General features: G+C 46.2%; 2 protein-coding genes across 2 annotated transcripts; both read left to right on the top strand.

Moving 5' to 3' along the window:
- Positions 1-44: 44 nt before the first annotated feature.
- camk4 (calcium/calmodulin-dependent protein kinase IV) lies at positions 45-14,545 on the top strand. Its single transcript, XM_047044783.1, has 11 exons — positions 45-518; positions 6,346-6,424; positions 7,035-7,097; positions 7,597-7,679; positions 7,950-8,022; positions 10,284-10,374; positions 10,528-10,602; positions 11,130-11,205; positions 11,782-11,908; positions 12,339-12,491; positions 12,726-14,545. The coding sequence occupies exons 1-11, from the start codon at positions 403-405 to the stop codon at positions 12,891-12,893; spliced, it is 1,104 nt and encodes a 367-aa protein (XP_046900739.1). The 5' UTR covers positions 45-402; the 3' UTR covers positions 12,894-14,545.
- Positions 14,546-14,882: 337 nt separating this feature from the next.
- kcmf1 (potassium channel modulatory factor 1) lies at positions 14,883-21,815 on the top strand. The gene is made up of 7 exons (XM_047044782.1): positions 14,883-15,091; positions 17,693-17,860; positions 18,036-18,175; positions 18,336-18,437; positions 18,730-18,907; positions 19,082-19,367; positions 19,980-21,815. Exons 1-7 carry the CDS (start codon positions 15,076-15,078, stop codon positions 20,239-20,241), a joined length of 1,152 nt encoding a protein of 383 aa, XP_046900738.1. The 5' UTR covers positions 14,883-15,075; the 3' UTR covers positions 20,242-21,815.
- Positions 21,816-26,892: the final 5,077 nt, after the last annotated feature.

Below are 26,892 nucleotides of genomic sequence, written 5' to 3' on the forward strand. Positions count from 1 at the left end.
ATGACAGTATGACGTGCTTGATTATGACCTCAGGTAGGGTAGCCGCGCTCTGAACGTTACATTGGCGACATTAAGACCCGGTGGACACCAGCTGAAATGCAGGCACCTCGCGCTGACTGCACTCTGCTCCTCTACTGACTTGAGTACAATATGGTAGCGAAGCGCGGCTGTAGATAATAATGCATATAGCTCTACTATAATTTAAACTACCAACTATCCGCTTGCTTTATTGCTCATGTCAAATTTAGTCGAGCAGTCTCGTTTTACGGTTGAGCGCGTTTTGAGCACACCTTGAGAGGCAAACCACTGTCTCTTTCTCTCACCCTGTAACTGAGTCAAACCGAGGAGCGCCGCAGGGGAGACAGCTTTCAGGATACTTGAATCCGGCTGGACAGTTGAGAGATGCTTAAAGTCACTATGCCCTCGCCCAGAACAGGTGCAACGCCAGACTACTGGATTGATGGGTCAAAGAAGGAAACGCTGGCGGACTATTACGAAGTGGAGTCCGAATTGGGACGGTGAGTATGATTATAAGAAAAGGCTGTCATCGTAACCGTGCTTTGAACTAACCTCGGAGAGCACCATGGGAGTTCGAGTGTTGATGTTTTGATTTTGAGATCTTACATTTTCTGGATTTTTAAATGGCAGTGTAATTCTTAAATTTGGGTGATCATTAGTGTAGCAATTGTTGTGGGTTGTTTTCATTTTGTAGATGAATTTTGTCCCAGAATATGGGAACATATACACACACACTCTCTCTCTCTCTCTCCACCCTTTATTTCTCTCTCTAACAGACATTCAGCTGGAGGCTCACCACAGTTTCCTGCACAGGGCGTGTGTGTGCTCGTAAATTGTAACTATTGTCTCACAACCATTTAGAAGCATAGAGCTGGCACCAATACACTGACAAATAAGGAACCTGTGTTAAACAATAATAATTTAGCAAAAAGACAATATCATTGTCTTTAATGGTCCTTTCATGGACATGGTCTAGTAAGAAAAAAGACTTTCCAGCATGTATTCCGATGTCATAATGACAAAATAAATCTGAAAGTCCATTCCCTCCATGTGGAGAACTTTTTGCCCTAAAAGGAAAGACAATCAAATTCCATCACTATGCTTACACAAACACCTCACTGGATTTCTCCAGTCTCAATTAGTCCACAGTAACCAATGGCTTCTGTTTTCTGACTGCTGCCTAGGAACAGTAACTATGGATGGATGGCCCAGCCCAGCGTCTGTGTTTGTCCCCAGCCAGCAGGTTAAAGTGCTCCTAGTTTAGAGTCGATACGCAGACTCATGTCGCGTGCCCACAAGGATTTCCCTCATTCCCACTATATAATGAACGGTGACACATTGGTGGAATGGGGGGGGGCAGTAGTGGTAGTGGTATTGATTTGATCCTACCCTACTGTACGGCGTCTCCATAGGCATGATCGACAGAGAGGTCCAGCCTCGGCTAATGCACATCATTATGCAAGCGTGCCTGTAGCCCCGGGAGGCAAGCTGCACACAGGGGCCAGCTTTTAATGAGTGATATTAATCAGGAATCCAGTAGAGATGCAGAGGTGGAGGTCGCGAGAGAGTTTCAGTTTGTGTGTGAGCGATGTGAAGGTATGAACCTTCCTCCCACAGCAGGACTGACAGATCGAATGAGGCAGAAAGTGTGTATGAGACAGATGGGGTTGTAGAAAGGGAGTGTGGGTTGGGGCAGATAGTGGGAGAGGAGGGTGGAGAAAGCGTGGGGGGGGGGTGGGGGTGGGTGGAGAGTGAGAGAGGAGGGTGGAAGGAGAGAGAGAGGCTTGAAAGTGAAAGATCAAACGGAGGAGAAGAGGGCTACGGTATGAAGAAGACACCCTGGGGGCTTCAGATGTATTTGAGTTCGAAATTAATTTCGGTGAAGAGGACGTGGGGAGTGATATCCCATAAGCCTCTCTGTTGGCTTGGAGCCTGATCCAGACTGCCTGTGCACTGTAGTGTGTATTGTGGAGAGCCCACCCTGCTAAGTGTCTATAGATGTGGCTATTGTCTTTGGATGGTCAGAGGTTCAGCCCTGAATGGCCCCTCCCACCAGCCCTGCATAGCCCCTCCCACACAGTGTCATCTTCCTTTTTAAATTCACACTTGAGAGAGGTTTCCCATCCAGGGGGTCATCCCTCTCAGAGGCTGGATCTCTGGTATGTATGGCTTTTACTCATTTTGTCACCTGGCTTGTCAAAACATGTTTTGATTTAATTTAATTTGAATTCAAAATAGCAAAGAGACCTAATCTTGATTTACCAATTATGTTAATCGTGATAATAGCTAGTCACTGAACATGTAAACTATACTACATACTATTCTATACTAAACTATACTACTCTCCACTACACTATTCACAATCAGGTCTCTGATCCCTTTGTGAACCTGAAGCTGCCCAAAGTCATCAGTGAATAGAACTTCATGCTCAAGGATATGTTGTACACAACCCAGGCATGTCTACATCAGCTGCCCCCTCTCACAGGGGACTCCAGCTGTAGAGTTTTTAAGCACTCTCACTTGAAATCCAGCAGGGCGGTTTGGCCCTGAGAGAGAGGGAGAGAGAGAGAGCGAGATGAAAGAATATGTTTGCGTGTGTGTGAGAGAGGGAGGGAGGGAGAGAAAGAGCGAGAAAGACAGAGAAAGGAGAGAGAGAGAGAATGAAAGATGGTAAGAGAGAGAGAGGGAGAGACAGAGAGAGAGGGAGAGAGAGAGGGAGAGAGGGAGGGAAAGAGACAGATCCAGAGGAGGAGAGAAGGAGTCCGATGAATGCATAATTGAGCTAGCCTTGTTCCTGAGTGGGGCGGCAGGCAGGCAGCATGTCTCCCTACTGGGATTGCATAATGCTGTGTGAGTACAAAACAGAAACTGGAGCTGCTTGTGTAATGTGCAGGCATGCAGCCTTCAGGACCCACAGCAAATAGCCGTTCCCTGTTCTTCTCATTGTTTTTCTTCCTAATGGACTCCCTTAAAGTGCCTTTTCCGAGGAACCATCTTGATTTGTATGTGTGTATCTTCTGTCACTTCCTTTCGTCAAAGACGTATTCAAGCATCTGAGCCTTCAGCTTTGACATTGTTATCATCACATTGTTCTCGGAATACAATATCATTTATATGGAAATGCGCTGAACAAACAAGCCATTTACTGGAAAACATCTCTAAGTACTTCCTCGCTAATTATTGTAAATGTCCTGTTTCCACTGTGGTTTCCCCCAGGGGGGGGGGGGGGGGATTTCAGGCAGACCCTGTGACCCTGTGACCCTGTGACCCTGTGACCCTGTGACCCTGTGACCCTGTGACCCCTGGTAGCTCTCTCCCCATCTGATGAATATGATCATCCATTAGAGAACCTCATCAGCGATCGTATGAGATGATTGTCTCTGGCCCTGATGAGACCCCTATCTGTCACGTCATCCCTGCCAGTAGGACCTCCAGCCACAGGGCCTTCCTGTAACCCAAGCCAGGCTGCTGCCCCGTCCTCCAGGGGAGTGGAGACCGGCCACTGTGTTTGGACTTTGCATTGGGAGATGACAGCAGCAATAAGGCTCATTGTCACGGCCGTAGCTTCGCCGGCAAAGTGAGACGTGCGTGTGTGTTTTTGAGAATGTGTGTGTGTGCGAGAGCGAGCGAGGCTGTGCGTGTGTATATAGTGTGTGGTTAGCGCAGATAGCCTGTGCGCGTGTATTAAGTCACTTCCATGTGAAATCATCCTTATCTCACCCTGAGCTGAATGAGTCAAGACAATACTGAATAATTCATTATTCAAGTGAAATTATGGGTGAGGGATACTGGAAACAATGAGAGCAGAATATGGAGCTTGATGACTGAGTGGATTAGGCCTGTAATTGGTTAGAATGAATGAATAACTGGATGGATACTTGATCAGAGGGGATTTCAAGCATGAATGGGTTTCTGTATGGCATGTCATTTTGGTAGACAAAGGGAATAATCCGAGAAGTTTTAATGGTGCCCTGATTCAACACCATATCTAAAATAAGCTTATCACTGCGGATTGACTTTCTCAGCCTGTGGTGACTAAATGGCCCTTTTTTCCAATGAATTATCGATTACGGTTTCCCCCAGTGCATTGTCGCTTGTGTGTTTTCACGCTCCTAACAGATGCTGGCTTTGTGAACGTTGAACAGGAGGAAGGTTGAGACAGCTTTGCTCTCATTCTTCAGGCTGAGAGAAGGGCCGCGTCATTAATATAGAGCCCTCCCTTCACCCCAACATTAAGATTTCATGATTTCATGAACCGAGGAGTCATAGATGTTGCTGTGAAAGAGCCCCAGTGTAAAGTAAGAGGAGGCTAAGTAGGAGTAGAAGAAGAAGAAGGAGGAAGGGGAGGCTAAGTAGGAGTAGAAGAAGAAGAAGGAGGGAGGGGAGGCTAAGTAGGAGTAGAAGAAGAAGAAGGAGGAAGGGGAGGCTAAGTAGGAGTAGAAGAAGAAGAAGGAGGAAGAGGAGGCTAAGTAGGAGTAGAAGAAGAAGGAGGAGGAAGGGGAGGCTCTGTGTGCATGATGTCATTCAGAACGACATCTTAATGATGTTTCGCTCGTTGGTCTTTTTCTTTTTTTTCGGCTCCTCGGTTGGTTCCTCTGGATCAAACAGGCGCCAAGTGCCGTCATGCTGCCTGGTGGAGGGGACCAGTGTTTGATGTGAAATGTATTCCTCAGAGTTGGCAATTACTGTGGTTGGATTGAAGTGGTGAGGCATCTGCTGTGCATGCCTGGTGTCTGTCTATAGGCTGGACATAGGGGCATGTCCCAGAGAGAGGAGAGAGAGAGAGAGAGAAAGAGAGAGAGAGAGAGAGAGAGAGAGAGAGAGAGAGAGAGAGAGAGAGAGAGAGAGAGAGAGAGAGAGAGAGAGAGAGAGAGAGAGAAGATAGGGTGGAGTGGTAGAAGGACAGTTGGTGAAAAAAAGGCTCGTTTGTTTGAGAGAGTGAGAGAACAAGAGGTGTCAAGGGAAGCTTGGAAGAGGAAGAGAAAGAGAGAAGGGGGGTGAAAGATGGAGGGAGAGGTAGAAAGGACGACGGCGTGAAGGAAAGGGACAATGAGTGAGTGAGTGAGAGAGAGAAAACAGAGCGAGTGACAAATGAAAGTGGGAGAAAGGGTGCGAGTCTAATGAGAGACCAGATGCTCTTCTAACAGTACTGGGGCCTCCTCTTCCTCTCCTCTTCCTCTTCCTCTCCTCTTTCTCTTCTCCTCCTTTCCTCACCGATCCCTACACTCCTCCTCTCCCTCTCTAATTGCTTCAGCTAAGCTATGCAACTAAATTTGATTTACTTTGGCATTGGAAGCCCTCCAATTCATCCGCATGAAGCCAAATCGCTGTTTACTAGGCGTGTTTCTATTGTCAGGGTGGTGTGGTTCCAACAGTGTTGTTCTGTATCTCACATCCTTTAGATTCATTTGAAGCTGAGCAACAAAACAGCTGTAATTTACATAACATTTCAATATTTTAGTTTCTAACAGCATTCTTTACAGTAGCTACCTAATCACCACATTGACAGATACAAATGAGGCATTCACAGCCAAACACATTTTTGACTAAGCACTTTTAATCAACCCTCTCTAATGACTCTGGACTGGCAGCCCAGGTGAGGGAGTCGATGACCTATTTCAACCGGAGAGATGAAAATGCTATAGTATGCTAGGTAATAAGTACAGAAAAGCCTCCATATGGCTTTGTATGGCGCCAAACTCTTTCTTCACTCTACGTAGATCACTGATAGGTTGTAGAAAAGATCTCGCTTTCTCTCACGCTCAAATCTCTTTTTCGCCTCTCTCTCCTCAAGTCTATCTGCCGTAGCTACAGGCTCCAGCTATGGCTGGAGCACCTGGGCACTTGTCACCCAGGTGTTCATGCCTCTCTCACAAAGACAGTCACTCCAGCAGGAGAGCTGTTGACTCATGGGATTGGCCTGCTTCCATCTGGGGTCCTCACAAGGAGGAAGCCATGGTGAAATTGTGATGGAGAGCCCGAATCTCACTGCAGCCAATTATCGATCCCCCATGGATAGCCCTGCCTGATGAAGACATGCTAATGTCTCCCTTTCCCACTTGATAGGCCTTAAGCTGGGAGTGTGTGTTCTCTCGCTCTCTCCTACCCAGTTTATAACTCATTCTAGCCTACCCTCTCTCGCTTACCCTCCCCTCTCTCTCCCCTCTCTCTACCCTCCTCTTCCCTCTCTCCCCCCTCTCTCTCCCCTCTCTGTACCCTCTCTCCCCCCTCTTTCCCCCCTCTCTCTCCCCTCTCTCCCCCTTCTCTCCATCCTCTCTCTCCCCTCTCTCTCCCATCTCTCTTCCTCTCTCTCTTCCTCTCTCTTAGGGGGGCCACATCGGTGGTATGCCGATGTAGACAGAAAGGAACACAGAAGACGTATGCCGTGAAAACGCTGAAGAAGACAGTAAGTTTCCTCGGAGGTTTCCTTAAGCACACTAGAAGACTGCCCAAAGCCAGCAGACCGAATAATTTAACTCATTTCCCGGGAAAATGTAAACGATTCACTTTCACCTATCTTCGTAGGCTTTCATATTGACTCAATCTAATTACCCACAGGCTTGTTTGCGCTGTCTCAGAGGGTTGTAGAGTGTTTCTTCACAGTATTTACTCAGGAAGAACTCTTCTTGCAGGCTGGAAGCTGTTCCAGCAGAGTTGTTTTTGGTACCATCTTCATCTTAACTCCCTATAGTATGTACTCACTCTCTTATTATTAAGAAGAGAGGAAGAGAGAGAGAAAAGAGAAAAGAGAAATGGAGAGGGAAAGAGAGGGATGGAGAGGGAAAGGGAGAGAGAGAAGTTAAGAGAAAGAGAAGGAAAGAGGGAGAGATTGAGAATGAGTCATAAACTGTGCCACTATGACAATGTGCACACATGTTAACATGCTGTTAACATACTGTTGATTGTGTGCTGTTAACATACTGTCGATAATGTGCTGTTAATAACATTTTCTGAACATGGATTGAGGGATGCGCCTCCTGTCTCCCTGGTAACCTGGATCCATGTTGTGTGTGCAGGTGGACAAGAAGATAGTGAGAACAGAGATAGGAGTTCTGCTGCGGCTCTCCCACCCCAACATTGTGAGGCTTCTTCATCCACACACACACACACACACACACACACACACACACACACACACACACACACAGAGACATATTGTGAGCCCTCTTCATACACACACACACACAAACACTGTGAGGCTTCTTCATCCACGCACACACACACACACACACACACAGAGAGACACATATTGTGAGCCCTCTTCATACACACACACACACACAAACACTGTGAGGCTTCTTCATTCTCACACACACACACACACACACACACACACACACACACACACACACACACACACACACACAGACATATTGTGAGCCCTCTTCATACACACACAAACATTGTGAGGCCTCTTCATCCATGCACACACACATGCACGCACGCACACACACACACACACACACACACACATTGAAACACACACTCTATCACACTGTATCACACACCCCTAAGCCCAGTCTGCCTGACTGATGGCGGCGTTGACAGGTTCTCTCCTCTTCTCTCCTCTCCCTTCAGATCAAGCTGAAAGAGATCTTTGAGACTCCGTCAGAGATCAGCCTGGTTCTGGAGCTTGTGACAGGAGGAGAGCTTTTCGACAGGTTCGCTCCCTCAGAGTAGCATTCACTATTCATACACTAACACACTAATCTGCATCCTCACAATACCCAGGCCAAAACAAAACACCTCACTACCTTAACTCTCCGACAATTAGAGACAATCTCTAGGCGTTTTTACATATGTACATAAACACAATGCAAAACACACACTGACACGTGTGACAAGATGGAGAAAACCCCCCCCAGAACTGCCATATCCTGTGTTTCTTAACCTCACTGTGTCTTTCTCCTCTCCCCCGTCCCTTCCCCCAGGGTGGTAGAGAAGGGCTATTACAGCGAACGAGACGCAGCAGACGCCATCAAACAGGTCCTGGAAGCCGTGGCGGTGAGACTTCCTGTTTCCTGTCAGTGTCCGTGGTAGACAGTAACATGCTTCAGACTAGTTGTTGTGTGTCACCCTTGGGTCCCGAAGGAGGAGCCGCAATGGCCAAACATGTTCCCCCCGCTTGTCTGCTTTGTAAGACAAAATGAGAAGCAGAGCGTCAAGCTATCATTAATTCTTCGCTCCCTTGTAATCCCTTCTAACCAGCGATGTTGGATCAACAGGAAAACACGGTTTCTCAATTACAAGATAAACACACCAGATCACTTATTTGTCAGTGTTCTGTCTGACTAAACCTCACAGGAGAGGGTGTGTGGGTGTCTGTTAGTGTAAATGCGTCTGTGAGGGTATGTGTGTGTGTGTGTTGGGGGTGGGGGCAGAAGTTGAGTTACACCTATGTTTTTGCCAGTTTTACACAATATCGCCTTGTTACTATGATTTTATCCCTTGCACTTTTTCTTCATCTAAAAGATGGCTGTTGCCAAGGAGATGAAATAGTAAGACTGTGAGTATTCCTGATGCATTAAAATAGCAGCTCAAGGCCGGCTGTACAGGATGAAATAGGTGCCGTTTTCCCTGGGGGTCAGTCGAACAAAAAGAGAGAGAGATAAAAAGGAAAATAAAGAAAGAGTGTAAAAAACAAAGACGGACAATTTGTTTGAAGTTTCCACTGCTTGTGTTGTCAGGCTGAGGATCTTGTGTTTCTTACTTACTCTCTGTGGCGGGGGGGGGGGGGTGATGGGGATAGAGAGATTTGCATCTGGTGGATGAAAAGCCATCTGGATATTTCACGTCCCGATGGACAATCTCTCAAGCCCCGAGTCTTGCCAATCTGGCTGGCACGTACAGCCTTGAAGTCCACCCGTTTGGGAGAGATTCCTCTCCCCCTTTTCTTCTTCCTCCATCACATGTATGTGATGATCCTGGCTGCCAGCACTTTAAATCAGGCCCAATTATCTCAGTCACACCTTATGCAGGCTTTTTAACAGACAATCTGGAACAGCTTTCTTAATAAAGCCTACTTAAGCTTCACATGGCACGCGTTTTGGGAAAAGTCGAGGTAATCTAGGCTAGGCTGTGCATTTCATCCACACGGCAGCCCGAGTAGACGGTTAGTTATAGCCACTGAGGTATAATACATTTAAGCTTTTTGGTTTACCCGTATGGCGAATGGATATGGTGTCTGTACGTGCTCACAAAAGGTGTGTGTGTGTTTGACGTGCTCATTTTGTTGTGAGTGTGTGAGAATGTGTGTGTGTCTTCTGCTGAGACAGGACACCTCACGTATCTGTGTCATTCCCACAGAGCCTGAGTACCCTTTTGGAAAATACCACCCCCCCGCCCACCCCCGCCCTCCTACAAGCACACACATACACTCCCACCTCCCAACATAACCCAGAGATCACACCCGCCATGGGAGAAATAACGCCTTCCACAAAACTCGGCAGAGACATTTGCGTCGGAGAATCGCATTCGACGCCTCTCTTTATTTCCCTCTGTCTAGAAATTCAGGCCGGTGCGATCTCTAGTTGCCTCCTAACTAGGATGGCTCATGGCTTCATTTAAATAAAGATTTACATAACCAACCACCCATTCACTCTATATGCACTTGCATAATAGGTAATCACGTCCCACACTTGACTGTTTGTAAATGGCGTGTGTGTCATTTCTAGAACCTTTCATATTACATTGGATTTTCATCACCATTTCAATTCCAGCTTGTCTGAACTCAGACTCAGTTAGTGTCAGTCCAGCTCTGTTGCTGTTCTGCTCTATGGAACAAGGCAGACTCCCACAACACAGCGCTTCTTGTTCCACGAGTTACCGTGGTAACACTCACCAATACCTCAGTGAAAGTAGACCACTCTCATTAGTCCAAGAATAGTGTTGGAGAACACACAGCCTCTGTTTAAGCCTCACGCACAGTGTGATGGTTGAATAGTTACTGAATTATGGAAATGTTTACTTACCGGTGGGGTGTAAGTTATGGATACGTTTTGACACCTGACACAGTAGTAGTATCTGTGAAAGGCTTTGAAAGGCCAAGGAAACACCCGCTGTGGAAAGAACATGATATAGTTGACAACCGCTTCAAATCCCGTTTTGTTCTTAGTGTAGGACTGTGTCAAATGGCTCTAGAACCCTGAAATGTCTCTGGTATGAAAAATCCATATGGACCACAGAAGAACTTTCTAGGTGATGACAACCTTGTTGTTGTACGAGAACCATAACATGAGTGCTGTCCTTTTCTCGTCTCTGCATAGTACCTTCATGAGAACGGTGTGGTACACCGGGACCTGAAGCCTGAAAACCTTCTGTACGCCACCTCTGCCCCTGACGCTTCTCTCAAAATAGGTGGGCTCCCAAACGTTCTCCAGGTTCCCCGGGTTCCAATGTTCCCTAACAGCTTTCCTGGTCACAAACTTTCAGTTGTTCTTTTCACATTTTGTCTTGTCATTGATACACTTGTTTGGGTGGCTAATCCATCATTTTTCTGTTTTATTACAGCTGACTTTGGTCTGTCCAAGATCATAGATGACCAGGTCACAATGAAGACTGTTTGTGGCACACCGGGATATTGTGGTAATATTTTATATTTCATATTTGATTATTTTCTGCACAATTTCATCAGCGTGACACAAACGAATTGCCACACAGTGCCAGCTTCTTGCATCATGCTGTAGTTAGGGCTTCTCATTGAATTGCCGATCTATGTTCAGCGTAGCTTTGTTAGGACTCACTTTGTAGAATTGTCTCTTTTCTTATATATCCTATTCTTTTCATTCCTCCCCTCCCTTGCTGTGCCGCATTGCCTCGCCCTCCCTCCTTCTCTCCTTGTCTTTCAATGCCCCCCCCTCCCTCCTTCTGTCCTTGTCTTTCAATGCCCCCCCCTCCCTCCTTCTCTCCTTGTCTTTCAATGCCCCCCCTTCCCTCCTTCTCTCCTTGTCTTTCAATGCCCCCCCCTCTCTCGTTTGCTCACATGCTACCCCCCCACCCCCCATCCTGACCCTCCACCGTCACCACCTCCTCTCTCTGTCCATCCATCCCTCTCTCCTTGGCTGACACCACCTCACTGTCCTCCCCCTCCTCTTGTCCATCCCCCCCTGCAGCTCCGGAGATCCTCTGTGGCTGTGCGTACGGCCCGGAGGTGGACATGTGGTCGGTGGGAGTCATCACCTACATCCTGTGAGTGGCTCCACCCCTTCCTTCCAAACTTTTGCCGCGACTAAAGCACAGCGCGGAGGACATGTCACGTACACAGTGGAGCGCTCATTCTCACAGCTCCGGCTCGCGTCAAAATGTTGGATGCATTTTTTTCCTCATTTGCAACCACTTATGCGTCACGTGGGCTATGTGTCGGGGGGGAGGAGAGGTCATAGTCTGGTGCTAGCTGAGCATGCCTCTGCATGTCTGCTGTTCTGAGTCTAAAGATGACATGGCGTTGCCATGTACTGATTGGTGGGTGTGAGTTTCTTCTCGCAGAGCAAGCTGTGAAGTCAGTCTACTAGTTTACAACGGTTGAATCGTTAAATAGGTTCTGATATATTCAAGGCAGATACTCTGCTCTGTCTGCTTAATGTATTTTCATCATATTTTGACGTTACAAAGTGAATTCAAAGCTGAGTGCTGTCAGTCATGGACCCAGTAAAAGGACGTACCTTAGGCTCCAGCCTCGACTGCCAAAGTCTGCCAGGTACTGGAATCAATAGTCTGTGGCCGTCTCTTAGCTTGATGGATGCCCCCTATCTGTTCCCCTGACAGGTTATGTGGCTTTGAGCCCTTCTTTGATGATCGAGGGGATCAGTACATGTTCAAGAAGATCCTCAACTGTGAATACGAGTTTGTCTCCCCCTGGTGGGACAACGTGTCACTGAATGCCAAGGACCTCGTAAGTACAGATATGCAGAGATGTTTTCCCTCAAAAAAACAAACAAACCTGACAAGGGAATGGATTCAACCAGATTCAACCACTCACAGGGCTACACCGATTGGTTGATTGGTCCGACCTTTTTGAATAAGCCACAAATCAGTTCAAACACCGTGCACTGTCCAGACTGTAGCAGTCTAAAAGTTCTGTTGGGGGGTGTTCACACCGTTGTGTCTTTGATTATGAATCCCTCTAAAAAGGAGGGCAGATGAGAAAAGAGGCCAAACAGAACCCATCCATCTACAGCAACATCTCCACCAAAGAAATTAGGCCAACTTGTTTTGAGGACAAGAATCGCATAATAGCTAGCCTCCAAGCAAATAATGAATCCTTTGACAGTCTCAGTGACCCATTTACCAGCCATGTGTCTCCTGCTCACACTGCCTTGTAGGTGAGGAAGTTGATCGTTCAGGATCCAAAGAAGCGCCTAACCACCTTGCAGGCTCTGCAGCACCCCTGGGTGACTGGGAAGGCGGTGAACTTTGCCCATATGGACACTGCTCAGAAGAAACTCCAGGAGTTCAATGCTCGCCGGAAGCTAAAGGTAGGCAAGAAACACCTTAGTCTTGTTGCGTTCATCAGGGCAGAATGCTGCTTCTTCATGGCTGGTGGATCGCTGCAGTCGTTTGCTGTGTGTTCATTGGCTCGTGTCTGGAATGGGAAGTGTAGTGAGCGGTCTCTATGGGTCCTTAGCGACACCTGTAGCTGTCTGTCCCACGTGTGTTCTGTGTGCCATCTGACATGTATGATTTACAATGTTATGTGGGTTATCTGACAGGCAGCAGTGAAGGCTGTGGTGGCCTCGTCCCGGTTGGGCAGTGCTGGCAGTCATAGCAACACTGCTGACAACAGCAAGAACAACTGCAACACCACCTCCGACCAGAAGGCGGCTCCAGAGGAGGAGCCCCACGGTGACCAGCCACAGATCCAGGAGGAGGGCTCCTAACTGGGGAGCCATATACCCGTCTCCCACCCTCCTGACGGACGACAGTGCTCTGTTCCATTAGGCTGTGCCCAAAGGGCCATGATGTGGTTTAATGAACATGTCACCGCACAGACTGTGGATCCACTGTCTGGCATTCTTGCATGTGACTGATTAATGATGTATAACCGAACTACCCTAGGCCTCTGCACTCTGAAGAGACATACTAAGAGATACATGCAGGATCAGTTCATATCTAAATGTGCATGCCCTATTCATACGGTATCTTACAGCAAGCACTAGCTCGCTCCTCCATCTTTCCAGTCAGTATTGAACCAGGGTCATACAGTTTGCATTAAGTATGCTGGGATACAGTAATGTAGTTGGACAAACTAGATTACACAACGGCAGCGGGATGCACCAAAGTTCTCAAGCAGTGTTATTTAAAATGGAAAAGACCCCCCCCCCCCCCCCCATTTCCAACTATGATTGTACGACAACATCCGGTACTCCAGTAATTCTTCTGATAAAGCCACATAGAATGTAACCATTTAAGTGTTTGAACTGTGGTGCTGTTATAGTATACAATACAGGGCGCATGTGGGTAATTACAAGGTAACATATGGTTAGTGCAATGGCTGTCACAGTATCCCTATATCAGTTGGAAACTAATGTGTCAAATTTGCATTTTTGGATGGTAGGGAATTATTGCAATGCTGCCTCCCAGAAACAATATTATAAAACAGAGTCCATTTGGATTGATATACCAAGGTGTCTGTGAGAAGGTAACACATTTCAAGTAGTCATCATACATCAGACGTTTTACAGTTTCTAAGGAGAATGCCTTAATGCATCTTAATGACAGGATTTGACACTCCTTTTATGAGAAATATTTCATATAGTCAATAATTAGTCCAGAGAAATTGTTAAAAGACCCATAAATTGCACAAATGATTGTACTCAGATAAACTTGTAAGCTTTAGATAGGTTATTTTTCAGAGTAGAGGTGTTTTAGCGGTACAACCATTTTCACTTTTGTATATCGAATACCTTTTAGAATACATTTTTTAAACACCTAAATACATCTGATTTGCACATAAGTGAACAAAAATATACTTAGTGCCAAAATACCTTAGTTGTATACCAGTTGATTTTGTTAAAATCTTATCTTAACCAGTGAACGAGACTCTATTTGTGCAAATCAGGTCATTTCTCACAGACCCAGTGATAGACATGCGTTGTTATAGACATGCCCAAGTCATAGAACAGGGCAGGCAGCTTTTACAGTGGAAAGTTTTTAACAAATAAGGTTGGCTATGTATTGAAGTTTTGCATGCTTTTTGCCTGCAATGTCATAGAATGATGTGGACAAAATATATGATCTGAACTTCAGATAAAACATTAATGGATTTTAAATAGGAGTTGTCCTTTTTTGCATGTGGGAATGTACAATTTATCTTCTGCGACTGTTTGTAAAAAAGTAAAGCACAGTATTTTATTGACAACATGAATGACCGTCTCTATGAACCACATTTGTGATGGTTCGAGGCCTGAAAGCCGATGTGAAAATACCAATATTCATTTTATATATAGACAGGAACATTTAATCATTTAATGTTGTCTTGGAATTGTTACTATCAGGACTGATTTGCTATGACTAGATCCCAAATAAAAAATCCAAAGTTATTTATGTGAGTTCAGTTCAGTTGCAGTTTACTCATTTTGATTGAGTTTGGAAAAAGACATGAGAGAATGTCATTTTATCTGGGCTCATACAGGGGAAGGTCACACACACACTGGTCACTTATATCGTTTTGACACAAGAAAACACAGACTAATACGATAGAAGTGCTATGACGATTTACACTAAATGTTGCACACAGCCAGAGGTCAATAGAACACATACAGTAAACCATGACACTTCATGGTTGCGGCTTACTTCTCACAAGTCAGGTGCCACTATTAGAGGAGCGATGAAGTGCGCCCTCCAGCGTTTCTTCGGCAGGCCACGAATGCTCCGTCTTTACAGTACTTCTTCATGACAGACGGGGAGGGGAAGCGGGGAACTGTAAGCTCCGGATCCATCTTAGCTAAATAGCAAATAGGAGAGAGAAACCACGGCCCAGTTTTATCCATCAAAAGCTGCATTTTTCCGCGCGATCCGTACTGGGGAGCCCGAGGAGGGGGCTGTGTCATTGTCTGTAGGATGTCCCGACATGAAGGTAAGTGGAAAAATAGACGTGTCCATAGCGTGTCTTGGTTAGCTAGCTGACTAGCAAGCTATGTGGCTAGCTTGTGTATTCTGAACTGTGGGTTACCATGTTTTGTAGCTGGACTCATGATGGCGGCCACCATGAATTGTCAACCTTTTCTCAACCTCCTCCTTGTTGGTGGTGGATGGCACTGCTCAAATGCCCATACAATTTGAGTTACAGTGGCGAATAGTCTTACTCTAATAACCTATACTTTAAGAAAGGGGCTCTTTAGTGACACATATTGCAGGCTAGTTATCCAGCTAATGTAACCGGGACGTTAGCACTAGCTAGCTAGGTAGCAATCTGGCTAACTAACCCCAGTCATCTCGTTAGCGCGTCTTCCTGAGACGTTGGTCTTTCGACTGGAGAGGGACAATATTCAAAATATTGCTGTGAAGTCAGTTATGCGTTGTTTTTGGCAATAGGTTAGTACATTGTCGTGCGCTTTGTGTAACCCCAGTCAGACCTGTGGGTGGACACCGGTGACAATGAATGCACTGTCATCAAGATATATCTAGCTAGTTGGCTTGGCTAAGTGTTAGCAGGGTAGACAGAGCAGAGGCCTCTGTCAGTGTCAACGCTCAAATGATCTGGTGGAATTCTAGCTACCAGTACCAGGCCAGACAACACACATGGTTCAACCGCTTTCCATTAGTGAATTTATTTAATTAACTAGCTAATTATTAAGGGTAGCTATTTCAATTAGCAAAGGTAAAAGCACACCATTAATCAATGGTAGCCTCAGCCTGCCAGCTAGCCATTATTGGTCTGCTTGTTAGTGGTGCAGCAAAGTTCTAAGACTACTAGTACTGTAGTTAGAAGACAATATGTACCTATGCTATGCAACACAATAAGTCCATTGGTACAGAGTTAGCTTAGCTGGCTTGCACAAGTATAGGCTAACGACCTCAGTTTTGTTTGTCTGGCAACTTGGCTAGCAGTCGTGGTGCTAGCTATCCAATTATCCAACTATCAAATTATCGAATCAATTATCTAACCCTAACAAGGCTCCTGTCTGAATGTTCAGTATTGAGTAAAAACGTGTTTTCTTGTGTTCATGTGTCTTGTTCTTGTGTCATGCTAACTTTCTGTGTGAAAGATAACATATTCAAATCAACACTTGACCAATGTCAATCGTGTAGGCAAATGTCTGTATAAGAGAACACTCACAAGTCTAAAACGTCTAAGTTGACAGGACAGTGTATGGGTCCCATTTGTCAAAGTGACAAATGACAGCTGTCTCTCAAGTACAGTGGGATCCCGATGACCACAATTGGCCTCATTCAGACACAGTAGACCCTCTCATTTAGGGCTACCTCATGTGTTTAAAGACGAGATGCAGCCTTCCCTAATATGCTTCGTGGCGCTTTTCATTATCGACCATTCAGTATATTTCTTTGTGGATCATCAGTCACTTCCAGATGAGTCTCTGTGTTCATTAGTAATTCCCACAGTGTGATTGAATGAATTCATGTCTTTCATGTGATCTATAATTGGCTAAAAATAGCCTTTAGCCTTACCTACTCAATAACTTTATTAAAACTTTATTATAAGGCTCAGGGTACACTAGGATTTGGGGGAATTCTCTCTTTAAGGATAGCCTGTGTTTAGATTGATGGCTTGTGGTTGCAAGGTTATGGATAGGATGTGCCATGTTAGACAGTGTTTTCCAGTCCAAGAACAACAAAGAAGAAGTTAAGGGGGGAAGAACAAATCTCCCTCTTAATATTCACCGTCTCCAGAGGGAGAGGGATTCCTGACGACGTGCTGAGGACTGGGGCACAGGGTTGTTCCCTCTAGTTGTCTGTCCAATAAGGCTGTCCCCACTCAGCCCTACTGTCCAATCGGTGTCATGTGGCACTTCCATCCCCCAACACGAATCAGTCACTGTTGACCTGTGAGGGAAAAAAGGAATTAAAACTTTATTAATTGAGAGGTGGTGACAATAAATCTGTGTTAATAAAGGGAAATAAGCACACCACACACACAGTACCTCTAGTTATATCAACAAAACGACACATAGTCTGATGACTGAAAGGGTCACAGAGACAGTTGGAGGACAACTGCGAAACAGTTTTTCTTCTCGGGTTTCTCTCTTTCTGTCCATTTCCTAACCCTCTCGTTGGCTATGAATGGTTACACAGTGACATACATACGATGAAACGAATGTGAAACATATCCAAAAGAATAGCCTGCATACGCACACACACACACACACACACACACACACACACACACACACACACACATGGATGGAGGCAGGTAGTGGGGCACACACGCACACTAGCATTCCTTCAGAGTCTTGAATGAAATTCTTCTAGGTATATCTGGATGAGGTCTACACATAACTGCCAAGCACTTGCTGTTTGGCATCAGCCAGCCAGGCCTGGGACGCCAGTAGGACATGCTCGGATTGCTAGCCATAGAACTCTCGAGGCATCTCTGAAAGCTAAAGGGGTGTCCGATTTTCTCTTTTACACTGTGCAGATTTATGCGGTCGTTTTCACTGCGTTGCTAATTGTTGTCCCCCTCCCCCCCCCCCCCCGGCCCCACGCTTGTCCCTGTCAGGTGTGAGCTGTGATGCGTGTTTAAAAGGGAACTTCAGAGGACGGCGGTACAAGTGTCTCATCTGCTACGACTACGACCTGTGTGCCTCGTGCTACGAGAGCGGAGCCACCACCACCAGACACACCACAGAGCACCCCATGCAGTGCATACTAACAAGGGTAGACTTTGGTAAGTACATGGCTAATGCATCCCTCTGGCTAGTACGCCCACCTGAGTTCTAGTGGCCATTCATTATAATGTCCGAAATGGAAAGATGATGTCTAATATGGAGGCATAGTGTCTTGGGGGGGGGGGGGGGGGGCTGATGTTGTTATGGCTGACTGGTGTTTTCCGTTCTGGACAGACCTTTATTATGGCGGCGAGGCGTTCTCAGTAGAGCAGCCCCAGTCTTTTACCTGTCCTTACTGTGGGAAGATGGGCTACACAGAGACCTCCCTACAGGAGCACGTCACCTCAGAGCACGCAGAGACCTCTACAGAGGTGGTGGGTGGACGCGGACACACACACACACAAACACACACACACGCTCAACTTGCTCATAGCTGTTGGTCTGCATAGATAAGGAGTTTTGTTTGGATAATTGGATCGTTGTTTAAAAACCAAAAAGCAAGTCTGAGGTCCTGCTCTCTCCCTCTCCTTCCAGATCTGTCCCATATGTGCTGCCTTGCCGGGAGGAGATCCCAACCACGTGACAGACGACTTTGCTGCTCATCTCACACTTGAACACAGAGCTCCCAGAGATTTAATATCCTTGTACTCGGCTCTGCGGTTGTTACCTAGGGCAAGCGTCTCTCTCTGTCTGTCTGTCTCTCTCTCTCTCTCGTGCTCGCTCTCTCTCGTGCTCGCTCTCTCTCCTGCTCGCTCTCTCTCCTGCTCGCTCTCTCTCGTGCTCGCTCTCTCTCGTGCTCGCTCTCTCTTGTGCTCGCTCTCTCCTCTCTGGTGTGTTGAAGGTGTCTGTCCGTGTGCATGCCCAGTCTCTTCCCTCCCCCGCCCCACCCCTCTCAGCGCGGTGTTCCACCTTAACCGTGCGCGTGCACGACGAGTCCAGCGGCGTCCGGCATGTGCGCCGGATGTTCCACCCCGGGCGGGGCCTGGGGGGGCCCCGGGCACGCAGGACCAACATGCACTTTACCAGCAGCTCCACGGGGGGGCTGTCCTCCTCACAGAGCTCCTCCTACTCCCCCAGCAACAGAGAAGCCATGGACCCCATCGCTGGTGAGCCCTCGGCACTGGCCCTGTTTGTGTCTCTATCGAGGCGGGCTCGGCTCCACTTGGGAGCGTGCCGGAGAAGACGTCCCCCGCAAACCTCTCTTTTTGTCCTTGTCGTTTCTCTCGCCTCCTGGCCTCACCTCCTGATTCTCTCTCTCTATCTCTCCCCCCCCCCTCCAGAGTTATTGTCTCAGCTGTCAGGCGTGCGTCGCTCGGCGGGGGGGCAGCTCAACTCTTCGGGCCCGTCTGCGTCGCAGCTGCAGCAGCTCCAGATGCAGCTGCAGCTGGAGCGGCAGCAGGCCCAGGCGGCGCGCCAGCAGCTGGAGACGGCGCGCAACGCCACGCGGCGCAGTAACCCCGGCAACATGAGCGCCTCCATCCCCCCGCCGAGCGCCGCCTCGAACGCCGCCGCCGCCGCCGACAGCAACCCCTCCTCCTCCCACAGCTCCCAGTTCCTGCTCTCACGGTGAGTCGGCCTGCCTGACTGACTGGCTTGTCTGCCTGTGTTTGTAGGGCTGGGGGGGAAATGGATTTGCATTTGAATCGCGATTCAGTCTTCTAGCGATTCATATTGATTCACAAATAAAATAAATTATAATAACAATAAGTTTACTAAACTGCAAGAAAAACAATACATTTCAAGGTTTTGATGCATTGGGATTTTACTCTTAATTGCCTATCACAGTCAAATAGAAACAAGTAACACTAAACAGCAAACTGATTCAAATGTAAGCATATATTGAATCGAAATTTGATTACAAATCGTAAATCGATTTTTAATCGAATCGTGACCCCAAGAATCGAATGGTGAGGTACCAAAAGATTCCCACCCCTACTGTGTTGTCTCTCAAGGCTTGTCTGTCTGTCTTTCTCTCTTTATGCTTTGGTCGCCCTATACTGGTACCAACCGTTATTTAATTGCTTCTCCTCCCTCTGTCTCTCCTCCTTCCTCTCCCCCATCCCCTGCTCCCTCCGGTCACCTTCCCCTCTCCTCACCTTCTTCATCCCCTTCTCCTTCCTTCACCCGTCCTCCCTCCTTCCTTCCTCTCCTTCTCCCCCCCCCCCTGCCTCCCTCCAGGTTGAATGAGCCCAAGATGTCGGAGTCAGAGCGCCAGGCCCTGGAGGGCGAGCGTGCAGACCGGAGCCTGTTTGTCCAGGAGCTCCTCCTCTCCACGCTGATGCGGGAGGAGAGCTCCTCCTCCGACGAGGACGAGCGGCGAGATTTCGCCAGCTTCAGAGCCATGGGCTGTGTGGATATCATGCCTTTAGACGTGGCCCTGGAGAACCTGAACCTACAGGAGAGCTCCACAGGGAAGGAGCCTCCGCCGCCTCCTCTTTGATGACGCCCCGGCCGCTCATAGACTGTGTCCTCTTTGCTGTCACTGCCAGTGACGGTTGGGCGAGGCTGGACGAGGCAGGCGAGGCAGGCAGGCAGGCAGCTGTGGCTGTTATTGTTTGTTTGTTTTTGTTTTCTTTTTCTGGTGATTGTAATTTCAGGTCTGTCACCTTTGTTACATTGTGTACAACAACGACAACAGCAACCATTAAGGAGAGAGCAACTGGGGGGAAAGTGCAAAAGTTGAGTGCCGTGCGTAAAAAAAAAGAAAAGAAAAAAAGACAAAGCGAGCGAGTGAGAACTGAGCGAGTGAGAGAAGATGAAATATATATAAATATATAAAGTTGATAATCAAATTCCACATAACTAATTTTTGTTTTTCCTTTAGCCAGGCGAGCGTAGGTTGCTGTGTCTGACCTAAGCTGTGTCTGTTTATAAATACTCCACATTCAATCCTGAAGAGGAGCCCAGCTCCCCCGATGAAGCTGCTGTGTGTATTTCTGACTATTAACTAATAAAAAGTGCTTGGATGGTTACCATAACTACTGCATGAGGTTCTTCTCGGCGTGCATGACTTTTAGCAACGACCTCCCGCGCCGTTGAAAAGAAAAGAAAAAAAAAGATCCCAAAGCTTTTTTCTCTTCTACCATTTTTAAAAAGGGTTACTTGAAAACAGAATTGAGTTAGTTCATTGAATATCACAAAACAAAAAACAAAAAAAAACTGATATGGCTGAAAAATTGAGGAACTTTTTAAAATATAACGTTGTTTATTTAATTTGAGTTTTTTTTTTTGTATAGTAAAAATAACATTGGAATCTTGCAGTAGCTTCTAAAGAAAACAAATGCAATGTGTTTGTCTCTCAGCTCCTGAACGCCCCTCCCTCTCTGTGACATCATCGTCTGAGTACTATAACTTGTTGCTGCACTTAAGGCCTAACCTCTACGACTACAGAGAGCCCTACACGTCTGTGGTCCCATAGCAAAGATGTAGATCTAGAAACAGGACGACAACAAGAGCTTCTTGCCTTCTTGACATGTATCCTAGATGTTGATGTTTTAGTCCTAACGAGCTGTGTCTTCACCAGAGGTAGTTTCTTCTTCATGCACCACAACAGTCTTCATTCTCTCCTTCTTCTTCCCTCCACTCCTTCCTGTTGTCATAAACGTCTCTGCTTTTGTACAGGCCCTGCCAGAAACCCCGGCTTAACCAACCCATTCCATGTTTCTTTGTTGAGGAAGGGGAGCTTGAGACTGTCCACATTGCAGGCATTGTTTTTGTTGTTATTTTGTTTTTCTAACTTTGAAAGAGAGATGTTCCGACTTTCTCTCGGAAAGGATAGCACCTTCTATTTATTCAGTTTTTGTTTTCTCTTGATTCTTTTAAGCCTTGATGTAAATCATGTTGCCACCTCCATGCCTATGCTCTTATCCTCCTTATGTAAAATACAATGAGATGTATATTGAATTTGTGCGTTAACTTTCATAATGGTTCTAGGACATGGGCAGACTTTGTTTTTTTTTTAATGTACATTTAGAATACTACAATAAAGAAAACTGCGCACAGCTTTTGATGAAACCACGTGCCCACTCCCCTTCTGCCTCCTCCTCTGTGTCCATCTTTTTTACTTTTACCAAGCGTCTTGGCTCTCTGAATGCTTTCTCTGAAATGGTCTGCCTGGCAATTTGCCTTTCTGGCGGTGACAAGGCGGCGTCCTGCAGTTCTTGAACCTGACGCTGTCTCTAGCCACGTGCACATACAAGGCTTCAGTTCCTGAAGACATTGGAAGTGATCAGTGAACCAATAGATATGAAATAAGTTGACATATACTTCTTACATATGATGTAACTGGTTGGCTGGTCTTAGATGCAGATCACCTCTACAGTTTGTTGTTCACCTTGTTTACCAGTTTGTTGTTCACCTTGTTTACAGCCAGAAACGGGTAAACATGTCTGGCAGAGGCTGGGGCTCAGCTGGCTGCATCCTGTGGCCAGTTGTCCCCTTCTACCCTGGATGGCTGGAACAGTAGTGGTGTTAATGTGAGCGTATGTGTCGCAGCTGCCTCTGTCGTTCCTCCAGGGTTATTGTTAGAAACAAACGCTGCCCTTGGGATTCTTTTCATGACGCGTTGAGGGCTGCTCCTTTTAAGATAGATTCGTCAGGGCAGGGCAGCTGGGGCGGGGTTGGAACACATGGCCGAGGTGGCGCAGAGCTCAGGCTTTAAAAACAAGCAGCCCTAAACGACAACTGTGGGTTCAGGTACTTTGGAGAAATGGGCCGGTCTCAACACCATCTGTTTTTTGATTGGTCAAGATGGGCACATGATGAACAGTCATACCCGAGCCACTCCTGTCTGGGCATACTTCATGCAGTCCCGAGTTGAAAAGCAGTGGGTCAAAACCATAGAATAATCCTGGATACTTCTGTTTGGGAGTGAAGACACGGTTTGTTGTAAGACATACCACTTTTATTAAATGCACAGTATTACAAGGAACATTTCCATAATCGTCTGATAAGCTACTCACATGATGCACAAAGCATAGATTGATTGATAGAATCGACTTGATACTTAAGCACAGGGATTGAATCTGCCAGGAGAAAAAAATACACACACACACACACATCCACACTACAGCGCATAGGCATTTGACACACCCCCCCCCCCCAAACACACCTCTTACACACAGTGCCTAAATCTCTCTCCACCCTCCCCCCCCCCCCCCAAACACACGTACGCATCCTCAGTCTTCATAATCACACAGCAAGTAAAACATGTTACATGTTATCTGCACAGAGATGAAAACTGCAGTTCTGCTTACATATTTACAAAACAATAAACTCAGAACCCCGTAGATAGATTACATTCAAAAAAGGTCCCGTCCCTTCTAGATTACATTCAAAATAATATGAATACTATTCATGATGCAAAGTCACAGTTAGTCAGCTGAAAGGAAACCATAAAGGGCGACAGTCAGAGATGAGAGGTGTGTGGATGGGTTGAAACCCGACCTATGAACTCTGATCATTAAGTCACCTTTTCCCAGGAGTAGGGATGGTGGGAGGGAGAAACCTGTCTGTAGTGGTTACCTGTCTGTCAGGTGGGATTTCATCGTTTTGTAAAGGTAACAGGGATCTTTGACCTCTCTAACTCACAAACAGAAAGACAAACAACATCTCCCAGAATGCTCTTTCTGTTATACAGGAATGAGAAGGGGGGGGGAGGGAGGGAGGGGCTGAATCAGTTTCTCAATGGAGGGAAAAACAGAACACGCTGTTCAGAGACATAGAGTCCTTCCTCTCCAGTTCAAAAAAGTTGATACAAAAATGGGATTGTATTCTCACTATTATCGTAAACGAGCACAACAAAATTATACAATGTCAGCACAAATGTGTATATTTACATAGAGTATGTACTGTATTGCCAGTGGCCCGTAGTAACACGTTTTTCTTTCATTAATGTCACACATTTTGACATGGTTTCTGTGTAAAACAGAACGTTACTGTAGAACATAGTATTCAAATAGACAGATATCATAACTGTAGAGGATGGACAGCACATTGTTCAGAGGCAGACACACATGATTAGTATCAAACAGTGGTCAAATGGTGTAGATGTTCCGAGCAGGGAAATCAATCATTTATAGATTACCGTTATTCAACCTGAACACTGTGAGCTTGGGGGGGCATCCGAGCTGAGACTAATGCTGGATCTTTAATTGGCTGAGTGGAACAGCCCTGTGAGTTTAGGAGTTTAGTAACTGTCATCGGATCACTCAAGCACTGGACATGCAATTACGTTCGGATGAATATCATGAAGAGCGCTTCATTTTGGTCTCGCTCATGATCACTGTTGTTCTGGAGAAGGTTCTGGATTTATCGAGAGCCAACGAGTGGAGATCCCTGCTGTCCGCCTGTGTGCCCAGGTGCCCTTGTTGAGACACATGTGAGGTGAAATGGATGGTTTGATTGTATTAGAAAGGTAGAAACACAAACCACACTCACAGGAGAGCACTGTCCGCACCCAAGTATTTGAACTGTATTCACAAATAGGAATTGACCCAGGTCTGATGTTTAGTCATCCTAGTTTCCAGGTCGTCATCTCACAGAATCTACTGTCCAGCCTTGAGGGTCCGTGCCAAGTCGTCACATCCCTCAACAGGGTCCTCCGGGGGGTCAAAGGTCACCAGAGGGGAATCGGACTTGAACATTTGCAACACAGGCCACGTTCCGACCTAGTTATGTGGTTTGGTCCACCTATCCCGTCATCCACGTCATCCAGGTTTTGAGCGAGGTAGCCAATAGGAGGTGGAGACGGAATGTAGGCGATTACATTATATTCTGTGAAATAAATTAAATTAAATAAATTAAATTGTGAAACAAAGACTAGTATACTGTATATCAGACAATAGAGGACCACAAAATGTCAAACCCCAAAATAGTACTCAGTAAGAAAACTAATAGTAAGCAATACAAGTGCATAAAAAGCTGAAATGTGCAAATAAAAATACCAATAAATCTCCTTCTATACAGCAGTGCTGAAGGCCTGTTAATTCCCTCGCAATCACAGCTGAAATAAAACAATGTCTCTTCAGGTTCAGTGTTCCCTTATTTCTCCTCTTCACAGAAAATCAAACACCATTGGGACAACACCACAGAAGACCGTTCAGTTTGTTAAGCTGCCGTTTGCAGATGAGCATGAAGTCATGTGTTGGAGCAATGTGTGACCGCCAGTAGATTAAGGATGAACCTCCGTGGTGTCTCTGCTGGTGAATGTGCTCTCCACAAAGAAAGTCAAAAACGTAAAAAATTGAAAAACGGAAAGAAGATCAGTGCTCTGCTTCTGCTTCGCCTCAGGGAGAGGCCTACCCTTACCCTGAGCTCCACCCTGAGCTCCACCCTCACCTCCACCCTCACCTCCACCCTCACCTCCAGCCTGACCTCCACCCTCACCTCCACCCTCACCTCCAGCCTGACCTCCACCCTCACCTCCACCCTGACCTCCACCCTCACCTCCACCCTCACCTCCAGCCTGACCTCCACCCTCACCTCCACCCTCACCTCCACCCTGACCTCCACCCTCACCTCCAGCCTGACCTCCACCCTCACCTCCACCCTCACCTCCAGCCTGACCTCCACCCTCACCTCCACCCTCACCTCCAGCCTGACCTCCACCCTCACCTCCACCCTGATCTCCACCTTGACCTCCACAGTTCTGCTGTCCGCTCCCTAGTCACTGTGCTTTAAAGTTCTCTCATTCAGACTGTGAGCTGGCGTACGTGCATTCTAACCACACTCAAAAAACACTTGACACATTGAAACATGGAGATGTCAGTTGCCTGCTAGCAAAATAGAAACAAATATATTTATAAAAAGAGACCACTGATGATGTCCACAACCTCAACGTTCATAAAGATAAAAAATAATTTAGAAAAATGAATCAAATACTGTTTGGCATTTTTAGAAATGCCCATGTTTTTTTTTTTTTTCAAAGGTAAATCTTTTTACATTGAAAATTGTTTTGATATATATTCACATTTGTATCAACGTTCAGGGGATTTACAGTGCAGTGATTATGGATGGCTCCTTTTTTCTCTAATGTTCATTTACCGTTCAATTCACCCAATTCCGAGTGTTAATTGAAATTCCAAAATGATAAAGGACAAATTGGCTTTTTGTTTGGAATCCCCTATTCCCATAACAAAGTTTTTTTTTTAAGCGTTCCAATTCCAAGAAACGTCTGTGATTGGTTGAATTGAGACTGAATGGGCTCCTCCCTGTTCTGAGATGACTGGCATTTCTCACCTCCACACCTCAAATGTGTCATTGCCATGGGAAGGGTCAGTCAGTCACAAACTACAATGGAAAGTTATGACTTCGTATAGCGCAAATAAAACTAGATCCCCTGACATCAATACGAAATCTCCCACAGAAAAAGAAATGTGTCCATGACACTTAGAAGCAAAAAAGCCTTCACTGGTTGCAATATATATATATATATTGTTCTTCTTTTTCCTTGCTCCTCCACTTCACGTTGCTCAACAAATGTCTCTCTTTGCGTTAGAAGTCAAATCAGTTTCCATAACAGACGGGTCAATGTTCATACATTGTCCATGAAGATTTGACACACAGTTATGTTCCCTTTGTTCATCCCCGGAAAATACAGAACAAGAATGCAATCTACATTAGTGACCTGTTTCACAAACCCAGATTAAGACCACTGTACAACTAACTGGCAATTAATCCAGATTACTGGCTATTTGGTTTCATTGAGATCATTTTCAGTGACAGCATTTTAGGAAATCACTTTTTTTTTATCCATCAATAGAATCAGCCAGTTCTCTGCATTCATTTGACCTGGGTAAGGAACACAGGACCAGTGAGAATCTTTAGAATGGAGAACGTAAGTAAATAAAAAATCTCAATTAAATTTAAGGCTTTTGTTCATGTGATGAAGAGGCAGAAGCACGCTCAAAACATACACACAAACACAAATGCTCCTTCTGTCTATATGAACCTCCTCCCCTCTCTTTACAGGCAAACACACACACACAGAGACACGCACGCAAACACACACAAACACACACACAAACACACACACAGAGACACGGGCGCAAACGCGTACGCCCGTTCCCCCTCTCTCAGCCCAGGATGTCCA

Source organism: Hypomesus transpacificus, chromosome 22, assembly GCF_021917145.1.
Source record: "Hypomesus transpacificus isolate Combined female chromosome 22, fHypTra1, whole genome shotgun sequence".
In the NCBI taxonomy this organism is placed as follows: domain Eukaryota; kingdom Metazoa; phylum Chordata; class Actinopteri; order Osmeriformes; family Osmeridae; genus Hypomesus; species Hypomesus transpacificus.